The 27,426-nt window shown below is 45.4% G+C and overlaps 3 protein-coding genes across 3 annotated transcripts in view; 2 read left to right on the top strand and 1 right to left on the bottom strand.

Moving 5' to 3' along the window:
* sos2 (son of sevenless homolog 2) overlaps nucleotides 1-4,916 on the top strand; it is a 33,638-nt gene extending 28,722 nt beyond the window's left edge. The window contains exons 17-23 of the mRNA XM_080513021.1: nucleotides 48-165; nucleotides 288-460; nucleotides 550-666; nucleotides 2,010-2,274; nucleotides 3,073-3,114; nucleotides 3,200-3,300; nucleotides 4,028-4,916. Coding sequence (XP_080369147.1) covers nucleotides 48-165; nucleotides 288-460; nucleotides 550-666; nucleotides 2,010-2,274; nucleotides 3,073-3,114; nucleotides 3,200-3,300; nucleotides 4,028-4,555 — 1,344 coding nt within the window. The 3' untranslated portion in view covers nucleotides 4,556-4,916. The remainder of the gene's footprint in view (nucleotides 1-47; nucleotides 166-287; nucleotides 461-549; nucleotides 667-2,009; nucleotides 2,275-3,072; nucleotides 3,115-3,199; nucleotides 3,301-4,027) is intronic.
* Nucleotides 4,917-14,015: 9,099 nt separating this feature from the next.
* On the top strand, nucleotides 14,016-19,481 carry cdkn3 (cyclin dependent kinase inhibitor 3). Its single transcript, XM_080513046.1, has 9 exons — nucleotides 14,016-14,114; nucleotides 14,820-14,882; nucleotides 15,858-15,941; nucleotides 16,027-16,082; nucleotides 16,166-16,210; nucleotides 16,717-16,939; nucleotides 18,126-18,157; nucleotides 18,249-18,352; nucleotides 19,362-19,481. Coding segments are annotated over exons 2-9 (636 nt in total). The 5' UTR covers nucleotides 14,016-14,114; nucleotides 14,820-14,880; the 3' UTR covers nucleotides 19,452-19,481.
* A 1,047-nt stretch (nucleotides 19,482-20,528) lies between these two features.
* cnih1 (cornichon family member 1) lies at nucleotides 20,529-26,882 on the bottom strand. The gene is made up of 5 exons (XM_080513050.1): nucleotides 26,736-26,882; nucleotides 24,997-25,065; nucleotides 22,492-22,604; nucleotides 22,274-22,417; nucleotides 20,529-21,628 (listed from the first exon to the last, which is right to left on the bottom strand). The coding sequence occupies exons 1-5, from the start codon at nucleotides 26,814-26,816 to the stop codon at nucleotides 21,601-21,603; spliced, it is 435 nt and encodes a 144-aa protein (XP_080369176.1). The 5' UTR covers nucleotides 26,817-26,882; the 3' UTR covers nucleotides 20,529-21,600.
* Nucleotides 26,883-27,426: the final 544 nt, after the last annotated feature.

Here is a 27,426-nt window from a genome sequence, read left to right as displayed (position 1 = left end):
GTGCAAAACCTCCACCTTCTCCTCCACCTTCTCCTTCTCCTCAACAGGCGATACCGGAGAGGAAAAAGAAAATCCTGGAAGAAGCGGTGGAACTGAGCCAGGACCATTTTAAGAAGTACCTGGCGAAACTCAAGTCGATTAACCCGCCGTGTGTGCCTTTCTTTGGTGAGCTTCCTCTCAACGTGGTCGGAACATCAGAGCGGATCGACGACGATCGCTGGAGAAAAAACAACAAGAAGGACTCTTGGAGGCGTTTTCAGCGTCGCCGTGTGCGTTTTAACCCGCAGGTATCTATCTGACCAACATCCTGAAGACGGAAGAAGGAAACCCCGACTTCCTCCGACGCCACGGCAAGGAGCTCATCAACTTCAGCAAGAGGAGGAAAGTGGCGGAGATCACGGGGGAGATCCAGCAGTACCAGAACCAGCCTTACTGTCTGAAGGTGGAGCACGACATCAGGGTGAGAACGCCGCCGCACTCCCGACATCACGCCGCCGCCGCCGCGAAGCTGCCGACGCTCAGTCCCCCGTCTGCTTCCTGTCGCTCTAGAGATTCTTCGAGAACCTGAACCCGATGGGCAACAGGAGCGAGAAGGAGTTTGCCGACTACCTGTTCAAGACGTCCCTCGACATCGAGCCACGGAACTGCAGGCAGGCGCCGCGATTCGTAAGTGTTTCAACCCCGTTGTTGTTTTTTTAAGTTCTTCTGGGTTCTCTGTCGCTTAACACAGGAAAACAAACTGCGGTTCTTTGAGCGTGGATCTAAAAGGTGACGTCTACTTGTCGGGTTCCATTGCAGCGCCCCCTGCTGTGTTCGTCGCTGCTTTACTTATTAGACGTTTGTTTAAGAACCTGATTGAAAGTGACAGATGGTTTTCTTGAGGAGGTTCAGAAGTTGAAGGTTCGTCTTTAGAAGCCATCGAAGCAAATCGTCCATATTTAGTATGAGCGAGCAGAGTGCCGCTGCAGGAATCCACGCCATGTAGCGTGGCGCCGTGTAGAATTGGGTTCGATAGGTCTTTTTCCATATCACAGTGGAGAAACCCTGTGTTTTCAGCTGCAGTAAGTCATCTGAGCTCATCAGCTCTTCAGTACATCTGAACTAAAAGTGCTTACTTTGTATTTCCTTCTTTTAATTTCACACGGTGTCGTTTTACAGTCCTTTAAAGTGGCAATAAATAAACAGGTCCAGGGGAGTCGTTCTGTCAATATGGCGACTACGTCTAGTGGACAAACAGTTGTTTTTTGTGCAGTGGAGTCGTTATTGTCCTTTTTTCGTCATCGATCACCGATCAGCCTTATTTTGAAGGTTAGATATGTCATAAGTAGTGATGCTGGACTGACGTCATTGTCGCAGGTTTACTGTAAATATACATAGTGGAAGTGGTTACAGAGACCATACTAATCCTTTATTTAGACGACTATAAACACTGAAATTTAAAGACTTAGTGGAGTATAATCTTCTAAAAACCATGTTTAAAGCTCATCTGGAAATTTTACCGAACAAATTGCAAAACAGATTTTCCAAGAGAAAAAGTAGATATGAACTGAAAGGAACTGAGGTTTTTTACAAAACCCAGGTTTCGATCGGCCGTAATGGAAAAATGCATCTCAATGGAAGGAGTCGGTCTGTGGAACCGTCTGGATTGTAAAATTGATGTGTTTAAGAAACTTGTTAAATTATCAATGTTACAGAACTACGACACTGCAGAGCAGCAGATCAACCTTATTTATTTATTTTGTGTTTGATGTTTTGGAAAAAAACGGCTGCATGTGAATGAACTGAACTGTAAACGATTTTTGTGTTGATAAGAGGCAGACATTATAAGTTTAACTTCTTTCTGCTCCTCTTCATTCATATGAAATGCTGCTGTTGCATCGTTTTAAATGAATGAAATAAATAATAAAATGGGGGAAAAAAGAAACGTATAAAAACAAATTCGTGTCCAGCTGTTGGCGGCCGCTAAGATTTAAATTCATTTGTTGTTGTGTTTCCGCTCCGTGTCTCAGCCCAGGAAGACGGTCTACAACCTGAAGTCTCCGGGGATCCGGCCGGTGCGAACGTCTACCTCTGGCACGGCCAAGGGCCACCCCGTCCCCCTGGAGCGGGAGCCCCCCCACAAGATCACCTTCCGGAGCATCGCGGAGACGGAGCCGGACGCGCCGGCGTCCGCCTCGGTGCCCACCTCCCCCAACACGCCCACGCCGCCGCAGTCCGCCTCCGCCGACCTCGGCTCCGTCTTCATGGATCAGGACCTCAGCAGCTCGTACGGCGGTGAGTCGGCGCCCCGCCGTCTTCGTCGTCTTCACCGTCTCCGCCGTTTTCCCCGTCTCCGCCGTCTTCATCGTCTTCGTCGTCTTCACCGTCTCCGCCGTTTTCCCCGTCTCCGCCGTCTTCATCGTCTCCCCCGTCTCCGCCGTCTTCGTCGTCTTCACCGTCTCCGCCGTTTTCCCCGTCTCCGCCGTCTTCATCGTCTTCACCGTCTCCGCCATCTTCCCCGTCTCCGCCGTCTTCATCGTCTCTGCCGTCCTCTACGTCTCCGCCGTCTTCATCGTCTTCCCCGTCTCCGCCGTCTTCCCCGTCTCCGCCGTCTTCATCGTCTCCGCCGTCCTCTACGTCTCCGCCGTCTTCCCCGTCTCCGCCGTCTTCATCGTCTTCACCGTCTCCGCCGTCTTCCCCGTCTCCGCCGTCTTCCCCGTCTCCGCCGTCTTCCCCATCTCCGCCGTCTTCACCGTCTCTGCCGTCTTCACCGTCTCCGCCGTTTTCCCCGTCTCCGCCGTCTTCATCGTCTTCACCGTCTCCGCCGTCTTCCCCGTCTCTGCCGTCTTCACCGTCTCCGCCGTCTTCCCCGTCTCCGCCGTCTTCATCGTCTCTGCCGTTTTCGCCGGCTTCCCCGTCTTCACCGTCTCCGCCGTTTTCCCCGTCTCCGCCGTCTTCATCGTCTCTGCCGTCTTCACCGTCTCCGCCGTCTTCCCCGTCTTCACCGTCTCCGCCGTTTTCCCCGTCTCCGCCGTCTTCGCCATCTTCCCCGTCTTCACCCTGAGTTTCCTGTCCTTTGTTTTCCCCTCACAGGCACCAACTCCATATTCGCCTCAGTCCTGCTGCCGCCTTCAAGTGAGCGCTCTGTTGTTCTCTCTCCCCGCCGCGGTCGTCCTTCTGAACGTCGTCGGGTTTAAACGTTTTCCTTCCGTCCTTCCAGAGTTCCAGTCGGTGTCCTGCGGGAGCCTCCACCAGCTGGAGGAGGATCTGAAGCCGCCGCCTCTGCCGCCCCGAAGGAAAGACGCCATGTCCGAAGCTAAAGTGAGAACCTGCAGAGGCAGAATAATGGAAGTTGGTTAAAATTAAGCCTTGGTGTTTTTTTAACTTGACGTTGAAAGAAGCAGCTCGTCACGCTTCTGTTTTAACCTGCAGACGAGCTGCTTGACTCGTTTCAGCCTGATTTAACGGTCTTGACTCTTGTTAGGCTTTAATAGATTCTCTGACTGGCACAGAACGATCTGGAATCCAGAACTGTGAGCTCGTCTTTGGCTTTTTGTTCAAACTGATATGAAAAGTCCTTTTCTTTTTAAATCTCTTAAAAAAAGTCCCTCAGGATGAAACGTTAAATAAAATGTGGCTCACTGACAATTTTATTTCCATATTAAATAGTACGTGGTCTTATTGTCTAATAGTTCCTATCATATAATAGTTTGATTAATTTTGTCCTGAACAAGTCATTTCTGGTCTTGTTTTGATTTAAATGAGATTAAAATAGCTTCTTTTTTTTTTAAATCCGCGAAATTAAAGCTCAGAAATTAAGTTTTAAGTTTATTTTATATCAAAATGTTTGGTTAAATTACAATAAGCTAGTTATTGGGGCAACAGTAATAAGGGGTGATGAATAATTTAAAATGAAAATGAAAAAAGACCAAATTTAAGCCACTTTGTCAAAAAATTCAAAATTTTGTTTAAAAAAAAAAAACTGTTGTTTGACGTCGTTTCTGCCGCTGCAGCTTCTCATTAACAATCTTTTCCATCTGTGCCTCAGCTGGGCTCCCTGTCCGACAGCCCCCCCGCCATCCCCCCCCGGCTGCCCCCCCCGCTGCCCAGGAACCAGCCCCGGCCGCCGGTCATCTACAACGGCCCCCCCATGGACGGGCCCCTGCCCAGCCCGCCGCCGCCGCCGCCCCGCGACCCCCTCCCCGACACGCCGCCCCCCGTGCCCCAGCGGCCCCCGGAGATCTTCATCAACTACCCCCTCAGCCTGCAGCCCTCCCCGGTGGGCCGCTACCACTGGGACTTCGGCAGCTCGCCCAGCTCGCCCAACACGCCGCCCAGCACGCCGTCCCCCCGCGTGCCCCGGCGGAGCTGCCCCCTCAGCGCCAGCCAGAACAGCCTGTGCCCCCCACCCGTGCCCATCACCGCGCCGCCGGTGCCCCCCCGCCACAACTCCAGCCTGCAGCAGCCCAAGCTCCCGCCAAAGACTTACAAGAGGGAGCCGCTGCCGCCGCCGCTGCCGCTGCCGCTGCAGCTGCAGGGCCTCCCGCTGGTGGAGAACGCCGACGGCAGCCAGTGAGCCCCGGCGGCGGCGGCGGCGGCTGAATCTTGGCTACTGATCTGAAAGAACGGACTAAACTCCTCCCCCCTCCTCCTCCTCCTCCTCCTCCGCTGTGCCTCTCAGGGGATCAGTAGCTCCGCCTCCATCCTAAACCCTCTGTGCCAATGAGAAACCCACACCGGTGTGCCAGCGAATAAACAACCACAAGGAGCGTTTGTTGTCGGAGCGGCTTTCTTCTCCGCGTCCGATTGAAGTTCTCACCCCCACCCACGACGAAGTGAACACCCCCCCCCCCCCCGCGCTCCTCCGTCACCGAGGGGGGTGGGTGGGTGGGACGCCCGCGGGGTGAGGGGGCGTCGACTCTGTAGCCTCAACTCTCACATGCTTTGTTTCTTTTGGGCATTTGGAGTCCTACTGCAGCTCCTCCCAGACCCCCCCCTCACCCTAACCCCCCCACCACCCTCACCCCCCCCAGCGTTGACGTAGCTCCTCCATCTCGCCGCGAACAGCAGACGTTGCCATTGACTCGTTTGCTTTTGTTTTCCTCACAAACTGAAAGCAAACAGTTGCCAAAGTCTTATTTTATGCAGGGGGAAAAGGGATTTTCTTCTTCTTCTTCTTATTTTTTTCTTATTAAAACACACAAAATGTGACGTCGAAAGGAAAACAGAAAAAGGAGGAGACACTGAAACCCCCCCCCCCCCCCCCCCAACTTCTCTCAACTCAACACTGTGACTGTAAGGACGCGAGTCAAACGCTCGTGTGTGTGTGTGTGTGTGTGTGTGTGTGTGTGTGTGTGTGTGTGTGTGTGTGTGTGTGTGTGTGTGTGTGTGTGTGTGTGTGTGTGTGTGTGTGTGTGTGTGTGTGTGTGTGTGTGTGTGTGTGTGTCAACCTGTGGGGTTTTTACAGCAGCAAAATCTCATGTGGATGTTTGGAAAGTCTCAATGTGTTTGTTAGTTGTTTATTTTTTTCCAGACAGATTTGCATATCAAAATGTGTGTGTGTACCGACAAGGATCTGGAAATGTTTTAAAAAAAATGTTTGCCCTCAGTCCAGACTTGCAGGCTCCCAATTTATTTATTTTTAAACTAGGTGCAGTCATTACGTCTCAAAAACTTAGAATATGATAAAAAGGTGTGCAAAAACATGACAAACTTCTATGAGAAGAAACGTTGACGACCAAAAGACAAAAAGAGCCTTGCAGTCTCTGCTGAGGGCAAAAACAAAAAGGTAAATCGGGCAGAATTGTCACAAAAACGAAGAGATCTGCTTGAGGTGGAGGTAAAAAGACATTTACAGGTCCTTGTTCACACACACTTGTTGTATTTCACAGCCCTAAATCTTGTCACACACTTAAATCTAAACATGTCATTACACACACACACACACACACGAATTAAGAACAACAACAAAAAAGATACAAACTCATACCTGAAGGTCATTTAGCTGCAATAACGGCTCCATAACGACCTCAAAACGTTGCCTTTATTACTGAAAACGTTCGGATCCAACAGCGCTGACTTTTGACCTTTGACCTCTGGCCCCCCCCGGGGAGCCGGGAACACTACTATACGTTTGCACATCTGGCCCGGGCGGAGTCAGCGGGATGATGATGATAACCGGGACGGTTTCATGAGACAAATGAGAAAATACCCCCCCAATGAGACGTCTGCTGCTGTCTGACACTGTGCTCCTCCTCCTCCTCCTCCTCCTCCTCCTCCTCCTCCTCCTCCTCCTCCTCCTCCTCAGCACTGGAAGCTCTTGTCCAGCGCCCCCATGTGGCTGCTCCAAAAAAAAAAACACAAAAAGAGGAACTTTTCACCACCAACTTCTCCTTCGGCTCTTTTTTTTTTCTTCTTCTTCTTCTTCTTTTCTGCTTGAAACCTTCACGTTTCTCTCCGGAAAGACTGAAATAACCCATGCATCACGCTCAGATGTGCCTTTTTTTGTTTTCTACTTTACAGAAATAAGCAAATGGTGTCTAAAATGCTAAAAAAAAAAAAAAAAAAGTACAAATAAAAAAACAAAAAATTGCCTATGTAATGTTTAGAACAAAGCTATACACTATGAAATTGTACATGTCTGTGGATACTGTGTATATATAACATGTATACACTAACTGAATAATTTGTATAAAGTGACAGTTTGTTTGTTTGTTTGTTTTTCCCTCGTTGTATTGTACCGTCATCCGCATCTGTTCAGTCCAACATTTTTGCCTAATAATCCAATGCTGCTACAGTCGGATAGAAAAACGTAAAAAAAACAACAAAAAAAACAGGTCACTGTCGCTAACCTACTTACTTACAGACAATCTCCAGTTGAACTACTGGGAGTATTAACTGAGGAAAGCCATTTTTTTCTGCCCCTTTTTAGACGCAATGAGAGAAAAACAAACAAGTTCAATATGCCAAGCACTTACTTAGACGTGTGCTTCATTTTGTACATCCTACTAATGGCCTTTTTGTTTTTTGTTTTCTCCTCCTTTTCCAAGACTTTTTAATGCTTAAAACTCATTAAAAAAAAAAACAAACAGGTTGTATTAAAAAAAAAAAAAAAAAAAAAATTGCAGCTGGATATATATTAAAATATATATATTATGTATACACACGGACATATATTCAGTTGCAAGTGTTGGAGCATCGTGAAGAATTTGGATTTGTTTGGGGTTTTATTTTGAAAATTTTGTTTTTTTTTTGTTCGTTCTCCTGAGAAACACACTTTGTGCACTTTAGGCTGTACTGTTGACGAGCCACGGTTGTTATAGGTCATGTTTGTAAATGCGATGGTCCTATGCAACGGTTCAACTCACTTTCTACGTGGATCAGGGCAGAAAAAAGCAAAACGCAGGAGTCGTACCACCTCACTTTGATTGCCCGTGTGTGTGTGTGTGTGTGTGTGTGTGTGAGAGAGAGAGTGTGTGTGAGTGTGTGTGTGTCCTCTCTTGTTGCTTTGCTCTGAAAACACACGGAGCCTTCCTCTGCCTCTGACGGTGGATGTTTAAAGCTTTTTGATCAAACTAGGGAATACAAGGGGCAGTTTTGTTTTGTTTTTTTTGTTTTCGTTCCCATTTCACAGTATTGGTGGGGTTAATTTTTTGCCAAGTTTGTTTTTTTTGTTTTTGTTTGTTTGTTTTTTTCGAGCCCCGTTCCCGGCAGAATAACAGATTGGTTTTCCTCCCGGTGGCACTGTAACAGCTTGATCCAGCAGTCGGTTTATTTGATGGTATGTGGCCTTTTAACTGCTTTGTATTAATGGTCTTGATGAGATTAATAAATCACCCAGTCTTATTTTGTACTGAAACGCTCATTTCTCGTCTCTTTTTTTTGTTTTTTTTAATCAAATCAAGATATATTAGATTTTTTCTTTACATAAACTGAAAGATTTCAGTCTTAGTTTGCTTATATATAGGTATTGTGTAAATCCCGCCAATTGCAAGCCTTGGCTGAGTATAATTACATGTGGCATTCCCCAAGGCTCCATCCTGGGTCCACTACTATTTAAAAAAAAATTTGATAAACACCTCTTCTCGTTCTCCGTTCAGTATTTATTCTTCAATCCTGAAAAGGACAGACGAGTCACACAAAGATGTCTGCAGTGTTTTCGTTTGAATGTTAAAATCTAAGACTATCTTTTTTTTTCTTCAAAAGTTAAAACTGCTGCAGAGGTTTGGAGGTCAGACGGTGCTGCAGGGCCCTTCGCTGTCCTCGCTGTCGTCCCACAATCCACCGCTCAGAGCCGCTGCGAGGTTTCCCCTCTGAGGGAGGCCGGGCCTGAACACCAGTACAGAAATATAGATTTGTTTTAAACATCTATATATATATATATATATATACAGTATGTTTATTAAAAAGTCAGAATAAGTGGCAAAAGTTTCTTCGTAGCATAAACCTCAATACAAAAACAATGTGAGAGAAGCCAAAACACTCTTGTAACCTATTTAACACAATAAAAGCTTTCTTTGGAGGAACAGCATCATTTCTGAAATATACCAATTAATATAAAATGTGATGTAAACTTAAAAAATTCAATTTTAAAACAAACCTGTTTGTAAAGAGTTTGTGTTTCATTTAGTAAGTTTATACTGCTTCCAACTAACTTTTGGACATAAATAAACGGTTATATTTTCTGTATTATTATGGAAACTACTTTTAACATTAAAAAAAAAATCCTGCTATCAATCTACACCAGTTTACAAAATTAAAGTTTATTTTTTTAATAAACTTTGATCAAACAGCTGATCTATAATTTAATATATAATAATATACTTAAATATCAGAATTTTAAAAAAGCGCTGTCTGATCCGGAGTTGTACTTCCGCAGATTGGCCACCAGGTGTCACTGCTGTCTGTTCCTCACCTCAGGTTCTCTCTGCTCGGGTTGAAGTTCTGATACTTCTGTCTGCCTGCCGCCTGGATCGGGATGAAACCTTGTCTGTTGTCCTTCTCCGGAGCCGAGTCGGTCTGAGAACGTTAAAGAAACGGCAGATATGAAGCAAATCAAAAAAAATTTCAATCACGATGAAACCCAATAAGGAAACTATGACACCAAGAAGACGGTGTAATATTAAAACAATACCGAATCTTTATGTTTAGCAGAGCAGGAGACCCATCCAAGATGGCGGCGCTGTCGTCACCTCGTGTTTTATATCTATGGCTGTCGCTCCCTACCTATTCTGGAATCGATATGAGCTAACGGCTATCGTGGCGGCGACGCTAACTCGTTTCCACAAAAAAATGTCGGGTCCGGCGAAGTCCTGCGCTCTACCGAACGTAGCTCTAGTTTTTATTGTTCTTATTTATTTTATTGCTTTTTAAGCGTTTTTATATTTCTATTTATTCTTTTAAATTGTTTTATTCTTATTTGTAGTTTTTTTTAATGTGTTTGTAGTTTTTAATCTGTTTTAAATTTTTATTTTATGTTTTTTTACTTATTTAAGTGTTGGAGCTAATTTGCATTGTTTTAGTTTTATTGTTTTTATGTGGGCCGGGTCGTCCCAGACGGGCCTGAAGGCACTTTTAGGATGCAGGGCGGGGGAACCTTTCCTCATGCTGACCAGCCTCTTCCCGTACGAGCCCACCAGACACGGCGTCGGCCCGTCTGCGTACGGCGGCGGGCTCCTGAGGGGGGGGTGAGGGGTCAACCTGGGAATCTGCCACCTCAGACACACAGTCCTCTCTTTGGGGGCGTCGCCGGCGGCAGCGGGGGGCTGCTGGGGGTACGAGGGCTTCAGCAGGACCGGCACCTGGCTGTCCTCCTCCTCCTCCTCCTCGTCCCCCCCGCTGTGGCTGCCCGCCCTCCCCCCCCGCAGGGTGCCGTCGGGGCTGCAGGAGGTGACGGAGGAGTAGTCGAAGGCCGAGGTGTCGTCGGGGTCGGTGTCGCAGTCGTGGTGGCGGCGGTCGGCGCCGGGGCCGCCCGGCCCGTCGGCCATCCTCCTGGTGGGGTGGCTGTAGGTACCCTGGCCCGAGTCGCTGGTCTCCCCCCACCCGGCGGCGTCCGGGGCGGCGAGGAAGGAGGAGCAGCAGGCGTGGCCGCAGCCGGGGCCCGTCGGGGCGCCGTCCCTCCCGCAGCCCTTCCTCCTGACGGGGCTGCAGGACCAGCACTCCAGGCGCATGGAGCCGTCGGCGCCGTTCACCAGGCCGGACGCCGCCGGCTCGCTCCTGCTGGGGGAGGAGACGCAAACAGGAAACGTTTTTAAAAAAAAACAGAAAAAAATCTTCCTCTCTTCTTCTCTTTGTGCCGTCAGGCGCAAGAACCCTGACCTTTGACCCGCGGCCGTCGACTCGTCTCTGGTCTGACGACTCGTCCTGCAGCAGGAAGCAGAGGAACGACTGTGAAGGCAGGAGAAACACTGAGGGAGTGAAGCAGTGGGGAAGGTGACGGCTGGAGGAGGAGACCCCCTCACACAACCGAGGCCCTGACCTCTGAGCGTCCCCGTCCTCGTCCCCGTCCCCGTCCCCGTCCCCGTCCCCCCACCGGACGTCCTCCTCCAGGACCACGTGGCAGCGGGACAAGACGCTCCTCAGAGCTCGTTCTGCTCCCAGCAGGAGGCTGCAGTCTGGATGGTCTTTACCCGTCCACTGGAGCAGGTTCTGAGGAGGAGGAGGAGGGGGGGGAGGAGGAGGAGGGGGAGGGGGAGGAGGAAGAGGAGGAAATCACTCAGGTTGGACCTCCGTCGTGTGTGAAGCTGCTGGACTCACCTGGATGTGACCCAGGTAGCCGTGTAAGCGAGTGACGGGCGCCAGCAGCAGGGAGAGCAGCCTCGCCTCCCTCGCCTCCCCCGCCTCCGTCTCTCCGCCCTGCGGGAACCAATCACACACGCTGAGCGACCGTCTGCACAACTGACGGGGACGTTTACTGACGGGGACGTTTACTGACGGGCGGCCGACGCCTCGCCCGCCCTACCTGCGTCTCGCGGCTTTTCTCGGGACGATTCAGTCGGTTGAACTCCAGCGAGAAGAACGATGCCAGCGTGGTCGTGTAGCCGAGGTACATGTCGGAAAACGCCGCCTGGACAAGAAAAACAACAAGCTTTCATTATATATTTATATATATATATATACGTGCAAGAAGATGCAGTTGTAGACACATAACGGCGTGTGGTCGTTGGCTCACGTCGTTCTGTCCGACGAGCTGCACCAGGACGTCTCCCACCAGAGACCTCCAGTGTTCCACTGACAGACGCTCCTGCAGGCTGTTTCTGAAGAGGAGGTGCTTCTGCAGCAGCTGCTCCACAAACTTCATGTACGTCTGACTGTAGTCAATAGAAACAACAGAGAGTCGGTCCTGCTGGGAGCATGTAGGACCCCCCTTAACCCCCCCTTAACCCCCCCTCCCCCCATGCAGGGTGTTCAGGCGCCCTCACTACAGCTCCAGGCTCAGGTGGTGAAGCGGCGGCGTCTTGTACTTGTCGTACAGCTGGTTGAGCGTCGCCACGTATTCCCACTCGGAGTGGAGGAGCTGCATGACCACCTGCTGGCGGGCGTCTGCGGGGAATTTACGTTTACGGAATTATTAATGATATTGGAGCGGCAGCGTGGAATGTAAAGTCGTTCCCCGGTTCCAGGTGTGGTGACGCGGTCGACCTCCTGACCTGTGCCGTCGCTCAGGCCGGCTTTGAGGCCCTGCAGGAAGCAGTGGAGGAGCAGCTTCCCTCTGGAGCCACCGGGCGGCGCTGAAGGACGGAGGCAGCGACCGCGTTGTCCTCCGTCCGCCGCCTCGCCGCCGCCGCCGCTGCAACGCAAATCCACAGACAGGACAGTCGGCATCGCGTCTCTATGACGACACGGAGAATCGTCTCGCTGTTCCAGTGACTTGTTGAAAGTGAAGTGAACTTTGACCTTTGGGCCTGCTTGGCGGCGGAGCTCTTCACTTCCTGCTGGGGTCTGACTCTGTTGCTGTACAGCTGCACGATCTGACACCTCATCACACCCAGGTCCTCCTGCAACAACAAAACCACTCTCAACGTTGGGAATCCTTGCGATTCTTGCTTTTTGTTTTTGTTTGTTTGTTTGTTTGTTTTCCTCACCCTCAGAGCCTCGACCAGCCCCTCCAGCCGAGCGGCTTTCTTCTGACAGCCCCTCCGGTTCTCCTCCATCTCCTCCCGCAGGAAGGCGTCTCCGTGCTGGATCTGCCCGAGCTCCAGCAGGGCGCTGGCGAAGCCCGCCTTCAGCTCCGTCACCACCACCTGCAGCTGGAACGAGAGCCCCCGTGAGCGTAAACCTGCGTATCCGGAAGCGGCGGTTTCATCGTTCCCGAGATCCGAGCGTGAGCTTCTCCTTTAAGGAGCCCAGAGGAGCCGCCGGGGGAAAACCAACCTTGGAGATTTCGTTGACGAGCTCGGCCTCCTGAGGCTTCATGACCTGTGCGGAGAGACACACAAACAAAAGCGTGTCGGCAAACACTGCGAGGCGACGCCGTCCCTCTCCTGTCGACGCTCAAGCACCGAGCGTCTGACGGTTCGTTTTGTCGGCGGTACCTGCTCGGAGTGTCGGCTCGGCCGGCAGACCCTCTTGCACAAAAAAAAAAAGGGAAGTGTGGAGCCAAAGAGCCGAGTCCTGCAGGGGGAAACGGCTGCAGGAGCCAAGATCCCTGCTTCCAGGTCTGCTGACAGACGGACGGAGCAGAACAGAAGCACCGAGTGCAGAAAATACAAGAAATTCACATTTATAGTCACGCTGCTCTAATGCAAATGGTGATATTAGGATTTTCATAAATTCTTCAAGGATTCACTACCTGGAAAAAATGTTGATCATTGCTGCTAAAACATAGAGACGAAGAGACTCACCTCAGTCGGAGCTCGTTCTGCTGCTCGTGTGACGACGGCGCAAAGTGATCCCAAAGTCCTGGAGGGTTCTACCTCGTCCTGCTCCCCCGCCGGGGATCCGGGTTTGAGTCCTGAGTGAGTGGAGGCTGCTGCTGCTGCTGCTCTGAGCTGCTCTGAGCTGCATGACGCCCTGCCGGCAAGAAGCTCCGCTGGTCGACTGGAGGAGTCGGGCTGCGTCTGTGCTGCGTCTGTGCTGCGGAGGCAGTCCGACACGCCTCAACACCTCAACTCCCTGCAGGTCGGCCAGGTGTCGTTCTTAATAGTACGTTTACAAAATGTGTTTGGATTTAAACCAGGAGATTATTTTTATTTTTTATTATTTTTATTTTTATTTTTATTTTTATTTTTATTTTTATTTTTATTTTTATTTTTATTTTTATTTTTATTTTTATTTTTATCTTTCTTTTTCTTTTTCTTTTTATTGCTATTATTATTATCATTATTATTATATTGTTGTTGTTTTGAATTATTATTATTATTATTGTGATTATTATTATTATTTTCTCAGTATCATCTGGCTTTACAGAATAGTTTATTAGTGTATCATCTGCATAATAATGGGAGTTAATTTACAAATAATACAGAAAACAGAAGCTGTTTTTATTTTTATTTCACCATATATATATAAAAAAAAAATCTTTAAAACTTCTGGATGAATCCAATAATTATATTTTGACACACAAAACACATTAATCTTTAACTCTTGAACATTTTAACTCGTATTGATACATTTAATTAATTTATTTTTTTTATCCCTGCATGTTTTCTATTTTCTGTTCATTGTATTCTAAACGTTCACATTTTTTATTTATGTAGTTTTTCTCCCGGTTGTTGAATATTTGTTAATATAAAGCAATAAAAAGCCACACAACCGAAGTTCGCCTTCGTTTTCAGTCACGACACCGCCCCTCCGTCTCGCCTCTTCTGAGAAAGTCGAGCGCAACACGCACGCGCGCGCATCAGCTTCGCTGGTGGGCGCGGCTTCAGAGCGACGCTCGCACCTGATTGGCTGCTGGCCGCATTGAATTTTTTTTAAAAGTGTGGCAGCTGCAGACGTCAACGCGTCGCGCTGGGAGCAACAACAAACCGGTGAGTGAGACAGAAGCGACTCTTTAGGCGCTTTAGAGGCGAATTGTGCGTCTTTTTTCTCCGGAACTTCGCCCCAAAAACGAAGAGACGAAGCTCTATATATATTTTTTTCCCACTTCCGTGTGTCCCTTTTCTCACGCGAGCCACTTCCGGTCTATTTTCCAGGTGAGAACAGGTGTGCAGGAGAGAAGCTGCATTCAGCCTCATTTTTGAAAAGTAAAAAAAGTCTTTGAGCAACTTGAGTGATTCGTCTGCATTTGTTTGAACCACTGCGGGGAAACTGAAATCCATAAATGTAAATTTAATGCTGAGAACTTGCTGTTATTGCTCAAGGTGTTGATGACTAGTCACGAGATTCAATTAACCAATGGAAAAGTATCCTTGAAGTCGCGCCTGTATTCCTTTTTAATATAGACATTAAAGATGATTTTCACACGACGTAAGATGATAAACGTGTTTACATGTTTCATACATGTGTATATCCTTTTGTTTTTCACGTGTCTTAAATAATAGTTCGTCTTTTAATATAATTTTCTCTTGACTGATCTGATTAAGAACTTGTGGAATCTTCTGTATTTCAACTGTCTGGGTGTTTCATGCTTTTATTTTTAAGGTCACCTATTAAATGCATGTCTTTATATTGTGGGAGAAAACTGTGTCACACAGGGAGAAAATACAAACTGCACAGAAATCCTCACTTTATTAGACACTTAATTTAATTCATTCAGTCGTTCAGTATAATTCATTATTTCAACATTTTAGGACTTATTGAAGAACAGCTTGGACATTCTCTCCTTTTACTCACTTGCTAATAGTTCCTCGTCATTGAAATCATATTTGCAGTGACTGGAACTTGTTTTTATTTGACAGATGTGACGTTGTGATGAAGGTTTTGCTCCCTGCTCGCAAAACGTTAACGTGACAAAAACAAATGTAAGTAATGCTTGACGTTTTGAATATCGGCGTGCAAGTCTAAAAAGAATCTTTAATGTTTGTTGTATTTCCAGTGTGATTCCAGCTTCTTTATGACTTCTCAACTCTGTTATTGGCGTCTTCAAGACTCTAAATGACATTTACACCAACTGTTTAGTTTTTTTTTCCAACTTCTTGTGCATCAGCAGCGTTTCTGAAGCTCATTTTAAAAGTTTAATGTTATTCTTTTTGCTTAAACTTCCATAGTTTTGTGTTAAATAAGAAATAATTATAAGTAGTCTGTGAGAAATATGTTAAATATGTACCATTTCTAGGCTAAGTGCACTTTTCTTTCATATTTGAAAGAAATTCTGTAATTTTCAATTTGCATACTATATTCAGTCGTCTTTTGTGATATTTATAATATGCATGTTGATATCACAAGAATATATTTGCTTAAATTTACGGTTTCGCCACTTGCTGAGCCAGTATTGCCAATTATTCACCAAATCTTGTGTGAAATCCTGTAAAAGTCTTAAAATTGCATCTCGGAGGAGCTTTTTGTATTTCCAGATACCATTTGAGTGATTTTTTTTTATTGAGCCCCGCTTTTACCTTTCAATATTATGGAGTGTGTGTAAAAAATAAAATAAAAATACACAGATATTTCATCAAAGCAAATGAATTTAAAATGTATAAATAAAGGACAGAGCCTGTCATTGTATTTATATTAAAACGGCTAAAATACTGGGTAAAATAGATTCAAAGCGGTTTACCATTAAGTAAAATGACGTTTTGTGGAGTTTAAAAGTAAAGTTTTTATTGTTTTATGGATTATGTTCCAAAAAACGTTTATTTCTTTAGTTTGTTTTCTCGTTTTGTTGAGTTGACGCCAGCTTCTGAACCACCGTGCAGCCCAACTTGTTTAAAGGTGCCGAAAGTAGTTTAATTGAATTTTTTTTTTTAATGAACTGAAGTCGCTGTTCGTCTCTGCAGGGCTTCGTCCGCCAGAGACAGTAACTTCGACTCGTCCTCAGACGAAGACTTTGACGAGGAGGAGACTCCGTTCCACATCTCCTGGTGAGTTCCTTCAACTGCTTTTTGATTTCAATTGCTTCACGTTAGAAAAATAAAACCTTAAACGTCTTTTTGTTTTGCTGTCAAGGCTGCATTTGTCCATAATCGAGTGCTCGCAGTCCATCGGAATCTGTGGACTTCCAGGTTGACGCTTTGTTTTATAGATAAAATTTAGCTCTTTTAACTAAACTCGAAATTAAAATGTGTATATTTTATTTTCCATTCAGGCTGCAAGTACAAAGAGATCCGCCGGAATATGACGAGTGATCTCGGTAAGACATGGGGACACGCTGGAGGCGGGGAAAAGCTTAAACGGCATCAGATCATTTATTGGTTATGCTGTAAAACAAACTTTCTTTGGGAGTAAAAGTGACTTGGAAAAAGTTAAATGATTCAAAAATACTTTAATTTCAATAATGTGTTGCTTCCACTTGTTGAGCAGAAATGCTGATGAAATGTTTCACGTCAACCGAGTGCAAAGTGTCTGATTTAACAGATTAATTATTATATAAAATTAGTTTTGGACCTTTGGGCTTTTATACAAGTCTTTTACAAGAAGAGTAAAAGACTAGTTAGGATCTATTCTACTAGTTTAATGTATCGATGATCAAATCACTTTTTTGGGACAAAGGTGTAATAAAAAGACGATATTAAACCGTTTTGTCAACAAATACAGATTTAAACCAAGACGTTTTCGATGAAAAGAATAAAGTGAAAGTAAGAGACGAAATAAAATGCAGATCAAAACGTTTTGAGCGACGTCCGTCCTGGTTTGCAGACGAGCTGGAGAACCAGGGCGTGCAGGACGTGTTTGTGTTCTGCAGCAGGGCGGAGCTGGTGAAGTACCGCGCCCCCTACCTGCTGGAGGTGTACCAGCGCCGGGGCTTCAGGGTCCACCACAAGCCCTTCATGGACGGAGACGCCCCGGCCCTGGAGTACTGCTGCCACATCCTGAACGAGCTGCGGGACTGTCTGGAGGACAAACGACGCACCGTGATCCAGTGAGTCCAAACCAGAACCCAGAACCCAGAACCCAGAACCCAGATCCCAGAACCCAGATCCCACGGCGGGACAAAACCTGCCGCTTTGAGTCGGAGTGTTTTTCAGCTCCAACGCTGTGGGAGGAAACCGGAGGAAAGACACGCCCCCTCAGCCTCGACCAATCAGGGACCTCGCATGAAACCACGACGGACTTTGAGTGACCACTTTTTTTTGGAAACGTCTCGTTTCCAGGACGACGGAGCATGGAAACGTGGCATTTTCACAATAAAATGGCCTGAAAATGTTGCATTTTCACAATAAAATGGCATGAAAATGAGACGTTTCCATGACGACGGAGCATGAAAACGAGACGTTTCCACAATAAAATGGCGTGAAAATGTGGCATTTTCGCAATAAAATGGCATAAACGTGGGAAACGTGACGTTTCCATGACGACGGAGCATGAAAATGTGGCATTTTCGCAATAAAATGGCATAAACGTGGGAAACGTGACGTTTCCATGACGACGGAGCATGAAAACGTGGCATTTTCCCAATAAAATGGCATAAACGTGGGAAATGTGACGTTTCCATGACGACGGAGCATGAAAGCGTGGCATTTTCACAATAAAATGGCATGAAAATGTGGCATTTTCACAATAAAATGGCATGAAAACATGGGAAACGAGACGTTTCCATGACGACGGAGCATGAAAACGAGACGTTTCCATGACGACGGAGTATGAAAAAGTGGGAAACGCCACCTTTTGTTGACAATGGGTCTTGAGGAAAATGCAGGAAATGTGAAGTTTCATCGATGACGGGGTCTGAATAACTGACGTTTCCATGACAACAGAGCGTGAAAATGTGGGAAAACGTGACGATGGAGTTTAAAAACATCACGCTTCCGTGACGACGGAACAGGACTTTGTGGGGAAACGTCAGATTGTCATGACTATGGGAGCGTAGAAAATGCGGGAAGCCTGATGTTTCCATGACAACGGGGCATGAAAATTCGTCCGCGAGTGCAGAAGATGAGAACGTGGACGACGTCGGTTCACGGCCGGAGTTCTTCAGTTGCAGCTCGTCAACGTTTTCCTCCATTTTGCTCTCATCAGTGATTTAACGTCTGTTTGTATCGAGTCTCTTCAGGAACTCGTCACAGCAGAACTCCGGTCTCACTGAACCTTTGTTTGTTTTCCCGCAGCTGCTACGCGGGTCTCGGACGATCCGTGCTCAGTAAGGATGTTTAGCTTTTATTTTGAAAATCAAAAACTGTCTTTTTGACCGTTTGAATCCTCCCTCATGGCTTCACCTCTGCTCTGTTCAGTCGCTGCCTGTCTGCTGCTGCAGCTCTCCTTGCTGCTGACGCCCGGCCAGGTCATCGACATCCTGCGAGGGCTGCGAGGAGGAGGAGCCGTACAGACCGTGAAGGTGAGGAGGAGGTGGAGGAGGAGGTGGAGGAGGAGGTGGAGGCGATCACACCGAATCAGAAGCAGTTTCCTGCTTTTTAACACGTGAACCCAGGAGGAATCTCCTCTGAGCGTTTCCTCAGCACATGAGCAACTTTAAATATCTTGTAAACCTTAACTTTCACTAATGCTTCTGTCACTTAATAATAATAATAAAATCATTCTCCATTTAGAACCACATGACATCAAGTAACTAACTATGCAGTAATTTCCACTAAATTCAAGCACTTAATTGATAAAGTCTCTGTGCTTTGGACCAGGTGTATGTGCACCGAGGTATTTCCAAAATAAAATAAAATAAAAATTTTTTAAAAAGCTGCAGTTCCAAGTCTCCGTAAACGATGGTTCCTGAAAACACCGGCCACAGTGGAGATTTTGGGGAAAAGAAAAAAAAAAAAAAAACTCTGCGTCTCCATTCACGTCCAAAGAAACGTCACAATTTCCAGGATTCTGATTGGCTATCGGGGCTGTAGCTTCTCGTTACGCTGCCCCCTACAGGTGTGGCGGCTCACAGCAGCACTGCAGCTGGTCATATGAGGTTTGTGTCAATGATTTTTTTTTTTTCTTTTCTGGAAACGTTGAGGGGAAATGTCAGTATTTCTTAAAACCCGGTGTAAACACTCTTTATTGGCCCAATTCAACCACAGCTGTTGTTTTTTCAGTTGCTTTTGTGTCTCTTCGGTTTAATCTTTCTGCTTTTGACTCCTAAAAATGCCTTTTTACCGTATCGGTTTTTTTGCGAATTCATCCCGATTGTTCACTTTTATCTTTATTCTTTAAAACTCCCGTCCTTTTCAAGATGCATATTGTACATTTTGATATCTCGTGTTGCCAAATCCCCCAAATCTACACGTCTTTTAATTGCATTTTCACCTTTTTAAGTGTATTTATCCTCCACTTCCACAGTTGATTTGTGAGCAGATCTTATCGATTTCTTTGTTTGTTTGTTTTTTTCTTGTTTTGTCCTGCAGCAATACAACTTCATCCACGAGTTTCGGTCAAAGTACGCAGACTACCTGGAGAGCAGGGAGGCGTTGTCGGAGCGCAGCGTGTCCCGGTGAGCAGCTCGCCTCGCCCAGGAACTGCACTTTACTGGAAAAACTCTTAATATATTGCTTTTTATGCTTGGCCTGGTTATTGTAATAAAGTTTGAGTACAATTTGCTTTTGGGTTTTTTGCTGAAGTCAATAGAAGCCGTCGTTTCTCCATTTTCACCGTCTGTCTGATTCCTCGTGTGGAAGTTTTTGTTTTCCGCTGTCAAAGTGCCTTGATGACTGTATTTTGGCGCTTTAGAAATAAAATGTAATCAGTATAAATGGGATTTGTCTTCTGTTTTTTTTTTTTTCTCCACCCCTCATAACTTTAATGATTAGTCTCAATTAGACACAATGTGAATTTGTTTTAATCACCTGTTGGTCTTTTAACTGTGAGTTTGAGGAATTTCTGGGACAATCGATCATTTTATAACCTACTTTTCATGTAATGACACAAAAAATTTGCATTTTCAATCAAGGTGTGGAAATATATATATAATTCCAGCAATATATTTAGATGTGCTTTACATCAAGCAACCCTATATCATTAATTGATGGAATTTATTCAAGAATTTTTTTCATCGACATACAATTGTGGTCAAATTTAAATGTTTTAATTAGAGCTTGAACTAAAAAGGTCATCAACAAGTTAATGCTACTCGAGAACTGTGCTGTTCTGTTAAAACCTTTTTCATATCCTTATATTTTTCACTAAAATTTGATTTGCCTTCAGTTGTACGTCTCAGTTGTGGTTTTTAACTTAAAATATATTTAGAAGAATTCGAGGTACAAAAAGTAAAAGCTGGGAAACGTCTCACTTCTGGTTCGTGAACAATGAAAGAACAGATTTCAGTTTAAAAACATTAAAGAGGAACTGGATTCACACAATTCATCCTAAATATAACAAGTTTATAGATTATGGTAGGCGAGGGAGGCTTCCTAACTGGTAAACTTCCCATTTCCCAGTTTAGTCAAACATTGGGAGTTATATTAAAAATAATTGACAAAAAAACAACCCAACTTTTTAATAATTTCAGTGAAACCTGGGAAGAAAAAAGTCAAAACGCTGTAAAAACACTCCAGTCTTTAACAGAGTGGGATAATTTTTATTTAGATTCAAATAAATCATTTCTGTAATGAGACACGATGGGATTGAAATCCTTTAAATGTTATTTATGTGAAAATGATAAATCTTTTTCCCTGATAAATTTACATGTCGGAAATGGTAATAAATACACTAATAATGAAAAAAAGTGATTTCAAATTTTTTTTTTAAGAAAGAAAAAACTTCCAGATTGATTCTGGAAAATGATATTTTGAAAAAAGAAAAAAGAAAAACCTGAATAAATAAACACTGGAGTTTCTAAACAAAGTGAAATATTTTGGTGTTGGAATGAAGGAAAAAAATAAAAAGCACAAACGACAAAAAGAGAAACGGTACAGTCAACAGTCAGATGAACTAAACGCCTGCGGACTGTTGATTCTACCGTTATAGATCTTGATTCTACAGTACAAAGTCACAAACGGCTCTGGATTCACACGTAGAGTTCAAACTGGGATCGATGATGAAGCATGAAGACGCTGATTGTTCTTGTGCGACAGATTGCAGTCCGATCTGGAAGTCTGGGTCGCGGCTCGGTTTTTGGGTTTTTTTTGTTGTTTTTTGTCGTTAAAAACCGTGACGGCAGGTTTTGAAGTCGCTCTCGAGTCTCACACACCTTGAAAATGTCTGCCTACGTCGTCAAACGACTCAAAAGTTAGGAAACCGTGATGGGAAAAAACTTTATTTTAAATCCCCAGCATCAAAAAAACAACAAAAAGTCACCAAACCGTTAAAAGTAAAGAGCAACTCATCCAATCAGTCTCGCTTTTCCATAAAATATTTCGACTGTAGTGCTAATGGAGGAACGCTGCGACCGAGATTCTCTCAAAACGAGCTAAATGTTTCTGAAATGACACTCTGGGTGGGGTTTTGTTGTTTTTTTAGGGGTGGGGGGGGGGCAAGAGTTTGTCCGTCAAAATGGCGTCTGGTGTTGCTGGTCGGTGGCGCCGCAGGTCCAGTGTTCCAGCACTAAAGATCATAGTGTCTGGTCGTCTACTGTACATGCAGGTCCTCCTCCTCCTCTTTCTCCTCCTCCTCTTTCTCTTCCTCCTCCTCCTCCTCTATCGTCCTCATTTAGGAGCTCACCAGGACGTAGATCATCCTGTCGGCGAAGGCATCAAGAAGAAAAAACGGCATTTAGGGTTTATATGGCAGGTGGAAGGAGAGAGAGAGAGAGAGAGAGAGGAAGAGAGAAAGACAGAGAGAGGTAGAGAGAGACAGACTTAGAGAGAGAGAGAGAGAGGGGTAGAGAGAAAGAGAGGTAGAGCGAGACAGACGTAGAAAGAGAGAGGGGTAGAGAGAAAGAGAGGGGTAGAGCGAGAGAGAAAGACAGAGAGAGGGGTAGAGAGAGACAGACGTAGTGAGAGAGAGAAAGAGAGGGGTAGAGAGAAAGAGGGGTAGAGCGAGAGAGAGAGAGAGGGGTAGGTAGAGAGAGAAAGAGAAAGACAGAGAGAGAGGTAGAGACAAAGAGAGGGGTAGAGTAAGAGAGAGAAAGACAGAGAGAGAGGTAGAGAGAGAAAGACAGAGAGAGAGGGGGTAGAGAGAGAAAGAGAGAGAGAGAGGGGTAGAGGTAGAGAGAGAAAGACAGAGAGAGAGGGGTAGAGAGAAAGAGAGAGAGAGGGGTAGAGAGAGAAAGACAGAGAGAGACAGAGAGAGAAAGACAGAAAGGGGTAGAGAGAGAGAAAGACAGAGAGAGAGAGAAAGAGGGAGACAGGGGGGATTTCAAAATAAAAGCAGAAAGACGTACCCGTAGAGATAGTAGAAAAACGACAGGAGGTAGAAGGCCAGCTTGCACCAGCCCTCCTTTTGACAGTACGCCAGGATGTCGGCGTTCATGATGGTCGTGGGGTCGTAGAGCCCCGGGCAGCTCATCACCGGCCGGCTCATGTACCTGCAGGCACAGGAAGCTCTCGTCTGACCCGCCGTCCCGCCAAGCCCCGCCCCCGACAAAGTAAGAGCACGTACCTCCAGACGTGGTAGGCCAGCAGCGGCAGGTTGAGGAAGAGGGTGAGCCACTCGGCGGCGCAGAAGAACATGACGCAGAAGAAGAAGTGGATGAGGTACTCCGGGAGCACCAGCTGCAAGGAGGCCGAGGTCAGCGAGAGGTCAGGGGTCAAAGACGCACGCTCGGCACTTTTCTCTGTTTCAAGTCCTTTTAAAAAAATGTCCCCCTCCCCCTGGAATAGTTTCTGAATCGTCGGGAGTGTTGAAACGTAGCCGCGGCTCCTCACAGCCAAAGATTAATTTTTTTTTCGCTCGACGGCTCGGACTATTTTTAGGAGCCGCGGTTCTAAAAATGTCCGTCGGCTCCGGAGAACGAGAGCAGGCGGAAACACTGAGGAACTTTTTTTTAAAAGTCTGGCCTCTTGTGGAGCCCATTGTTACCGCTAACCTGCAGGCTTTATACACAAACACTGGTTTTCGACTTGTAAATGGATAAACAAATAAATAAACCTCTAAATCCAGGAATGAGGCTGGTGTCAAATAACAAGGCTCTGTTGAAAGAGGTTTTTTTTTTTTTTTTTTTTAATTCAAATCAGCTGCAGGTGCTTCCAGTTTCACACAAAGAGCCAATGTGACATCAGCTTTATAATTTGAGCAATTTATAGGAATAAATTGTTAGAACTCAGTACCCCCCCCCCCCCCCCCCCCCCCTCCCGGGGTAAAAGAGGAGGGACGACCCCTCAATAAGCATCAACATTTAAAATTATTATTATTTTTTTTTTTTGCAGAACCACAGATCCTCTCAGCTCCTGACAGACGGGACCGACTGGACGACACAGCGGAGAAAGGATCATGCTGCGAGCGCGAGCGGTGTTTGATGCAAAAGGAGCCTGGACTCGGGCTCTGGTGAGAGGGGGGGGGGGGGGGGGTATGGGGGGGAGGGGCAGGGGGGGTAACGGGGGCAGATGGAGGCGCCACATGGAAGCCATGCATTCAAAAAGAGCAGAGGGCGGGAGGAGGGCGACCAACAGCCCACAGATGGAAAGGTGAGGGGGCAGTGGAAAGTGCAGCAAGGGGGGGGGGGGTAGGAAGGGGGGGGCTATAATGTGCTGAAATCCTGCACTGTGCTGCCAAATACAAAAAAAACACAAAACAAACTATGCAAAACTGAAAAGAACGACCGCCTTCAAAGCTGCCAGGTGGATTGTACCGCGCATCACAGATTAGTAGAGGAAAATCTGTATATTTCAAGAAAATATATTATAATAAATACTAAAATCTCCTCCTACTAGTAAAAAAAAAAAACCAGGGACCAATCAGTGGCCCCCGAATAATGCTGAGCTGGGGAGAGTTGGGACTCTGCAGCCATCTGCTCTGAACCACAGGTGATTTAAGTCGCTGCCAAACACTGAGCTCACGTACGGAAATCTGCTAATTGCTGACTCAAACTGCAGCCGGCACAAAATAAGACAAAAAAAAAAAAATCATGTGATCTCCATTGATTTTCTCTGAGAATTTGTTTTTTTTTATCCTAAAAATCTTAACGCTACGATCAAACGTGGCGAAACAAAACCACCAAAAGCGTCTCTATCCAATCCAATCACCAATAATCTGCCTGCAAAATAAAACAAAAACAACGAACGCTTAAAAAGCAAGAATCGTTTCCGACGTCTGAGGATTTTTTTTTTTTGGGGGGGACGTCACCAGTGACTATAGCACTTTATGCAAACAAAGGGTAGGTTGTAATAAACATCATGCATGTTTCCAGCATTTGCAAGTCTTTTCAGTTAACAGCTAAACTCCCAGCTAGAATGTGCAGCGATGGATCGACCTCTCTCACTCCTGCAACGCCTCGGCTTTTACCGGCAGATCAACTTCAAATGTGGTTCAGCCAAGTGTAAAACAAGCGGTTATGTTTAACCTGCTAAAAGCGAATTTCTCAAAAATTAATGACGAAATATTACAACAACAAAAAAGAAAAAATACACACACAAAAAAAAAAAAGGTGGAAATGATAGATTAACACTGGAAAATTAAATGCACAGGTGGTTTGTCGTCTAATCCCAGGCTGAACTTTGGCCTCACCTCAGATTAGTTAACTGAAAAGACGTTTGCAAACACTTCCTCGTGCAAAATGACAAGACTGCAGACTGAGTCGAACTGAGCGGGCAGTTTAAAGATTGGTACAAACCTTTAATGCAATTTTGACTCTTTTAATCTTTTTGACCTTTTCAACTGTCTTTATGCCATTTAACAAAAACCAAAAAAAAAAGGATAACAAAAGAGGCAGATTAGGAAAAAAAAACAAAAAACAAAACAACAAAAAGGCGTTAGAGTTGGACAGCTGACAAGATCACTGAATTCATAACAGGCAGGTTATTTAGCATAACAGTGCAGAGAAATGATTGAAGAAGACACATCGGCGGATAAATTCAGACTAAACTAAAAGAAAACTTCTCTCAACGGAGCGAATTTGCATGCAAGTCATAGAGGCAAGGGGGGGGGGGCGAGCGGCGCGGCACTTACCGGATTTAACGTGTTACACTGATCTATAGGGTTCTTGTAATCAGTCTTCAGCTCATCAAATGCTATTATCTGCAGAAAGAAGGGGATGGAAATGTAATAAGACACAGGTCAGATCGGTGGGAATCAACAGAATCCATGCCATTAAATACAATGTTTGTTTTTACTAATGAAACAGATTACAAGTAAAGAAAGTGGGCGACCCTTAAAATCTGAAGTCAAGCGTTTAAAAAAAACAAACAGAGAATAAAAAGAAACTTTTCATAAGCCGTGAGGCCTCAAGATAGATTTACTCAAACACTCCTGGATGCTTCTCTACCCGAGACTTTTATTAGACAAGTAACTTTCTCATTTCGAATGTAAAGTTAAATCAACGTGCCTCTAATAAACTATATCTGGCTCAAATAATACATGTTAATGTGGAACAGCGGGACTCAATATGGGTGTTTAACTGATCATACATAGATGGTACAAAAGGAAGTTTACTTAAATGTTAAATATCCTAAAATTCACAGACCACATTTACCCATTTCTTTCAACTGTCCCATAAAGAGTTCAGTATAATTGTCTACTGATTATTTACATAATCTACATTAACATTGAAGTCTAATTAGGATCCTGCATCACCTTTTGTTTCCAACCAAATCCCTATAATGTCATTTCTTTATACTTGTATGTAAGAAATGTGCGTTAAACAATGTACTTTAACCCTACTTTTGCCTTTAATCGAGTGAAATCTCAGCTAATTTCAACCAGCGTTATTAAACCAGGCTTTCTGATGTTTACACAGGTTGCTCTTATCGGCCATTGTTTTTAAACTAGGTCACATTAATGACACATTTCAAGTATTTTATCGGGGTCAAAACCTGCGTCATGTCCTTTTTCTACACTCTCAAGTTAAAGCCGGTTCATAAAATCATTACGAAACGCGGAGATGTGACATGTGTGGAAACACATGACAGCTCCATCACAGCGCTTCCTCCATTGGACGGAACGGCTAACAAGCTTAGCGTGCTAACTAGCCGGTGTTTCGGATCACTTGGTTCTCCCGTTAATTAATGACCGACTTCTTTTAGCGACCCTCGGTGCTGCTTGAGATGTCAAAAAAACCGGTCAACAAACCCGAAGCCGTCGTGGCGAACGCTACATTAATAATGACGTTTTGAAGAATATTTTTCGTGAGCCTCGAACTGACTGTTACTAGCAGCAACGAGGGACGCTAAAAGGAAGTCAGTCACCACTTAATAAGGAAACCACTCAATCCGAAACACCGGCTAGCTACTAAACGCAACGCTTGATTTGGTTCTTTTAGCAAGATCGACAACGTAACAGTCGTTTTTAGACTTTGTTCTATGTTTCGGGAAGGACGAAACACGCAAAGACGTGCGAAAATGTAGAAGTGGAGACTATTTTATTGACATTTGTGGGACTAGTTAGGTGTGCTAGCCAGCAGAAGGGTGTGTGCCATTCATTCTAGAAAGGTAAAGGTTTTTTTTGTTTGTTTTGGGGTTTGTTTTTTTTTAAAGCAGGCAGCGCGCGAAGGTGATCACGTCCGCGCGAGACAGTCGCCGCGGTGGAACGACGCGGTGCCCCGGACACCGTCCCGGACCGCGCCGCCACCGGCCCGAAGCCTCGCGAGCACCGGACGTCCACCGGCCTCCCTTCCGCGCCCTCTCACCCGATTTTGTCGCCACAGTTGGGGCGGACGGGCCGAGCGTCCTTCCCCCTCAACGTGTACTTACGTGCCAGATAGCGAAGAAGATAAGCGCCGCCGTGAGCAGCAGCGCGAGCATGTAACAAAAGGCCGCGAATGTGAACGCCATTTTTGTTCGTGCGGTGCAGCTTGTGGGTTCCTGGCTCGGTCGGCAGATGATGCAGGCAGCTTCCCCTCCGAGTTCAGGTCTGTCAGTCCCTCTTCTTCTTCTTCTCCTTCTCCTTCTCCTTCTTCTTCACCCAGTGTTCAAAGAGAGACGGAGTACCGTCACTGCCATCTTGTGGAGGAACAGTGACTATAACTTATTAACGTCACAGGCATTACATGAAAAATTTAAAACTTTTAAACTCCACCCTGCTATAAAAAAAAAAACGATGTTATATACACTTCTGCTCCTACTTTATTATTTTTGCTTTTTTTCCTTGTGTAATAAGGAATTTACATGTAATCTTTACATTTGAGTTTAACAGATAAATACATACATTCACATCTTGATGAAAACTAGTCACTCCTGTATCAACATATTAGTTGACCTGAACTATTTTTCCCTCCAGAAAACTTTAGATATTAATGATTGAATAGTTGTAAGCAATTGCACTGATGCGCACCCGCTGTACCTATAATAACCAAATACAATATAGCTTTTATTTATTTGACCCATTTACCACCTACTCTCAATTTAGGGACGTTTGAAACCAACATTAATTGTAATTATATTA

The sequence above is a fragment of the Blennius ocellaris genome, assembly GCF_963422515.1.
Source record: "Blennius ocellaris genome assembly, chromosome: 17".
NCBI lineage: Eukaryota > Metazoa > Chordata > Actinopteri > Blenniiformes > Blenniidae > Blennius > Blennius ocellaris.
Note: the sequence above shows the minus strand (reverse complement) of the source record. Positions and strands in the feature narration are given on the sequence as shown.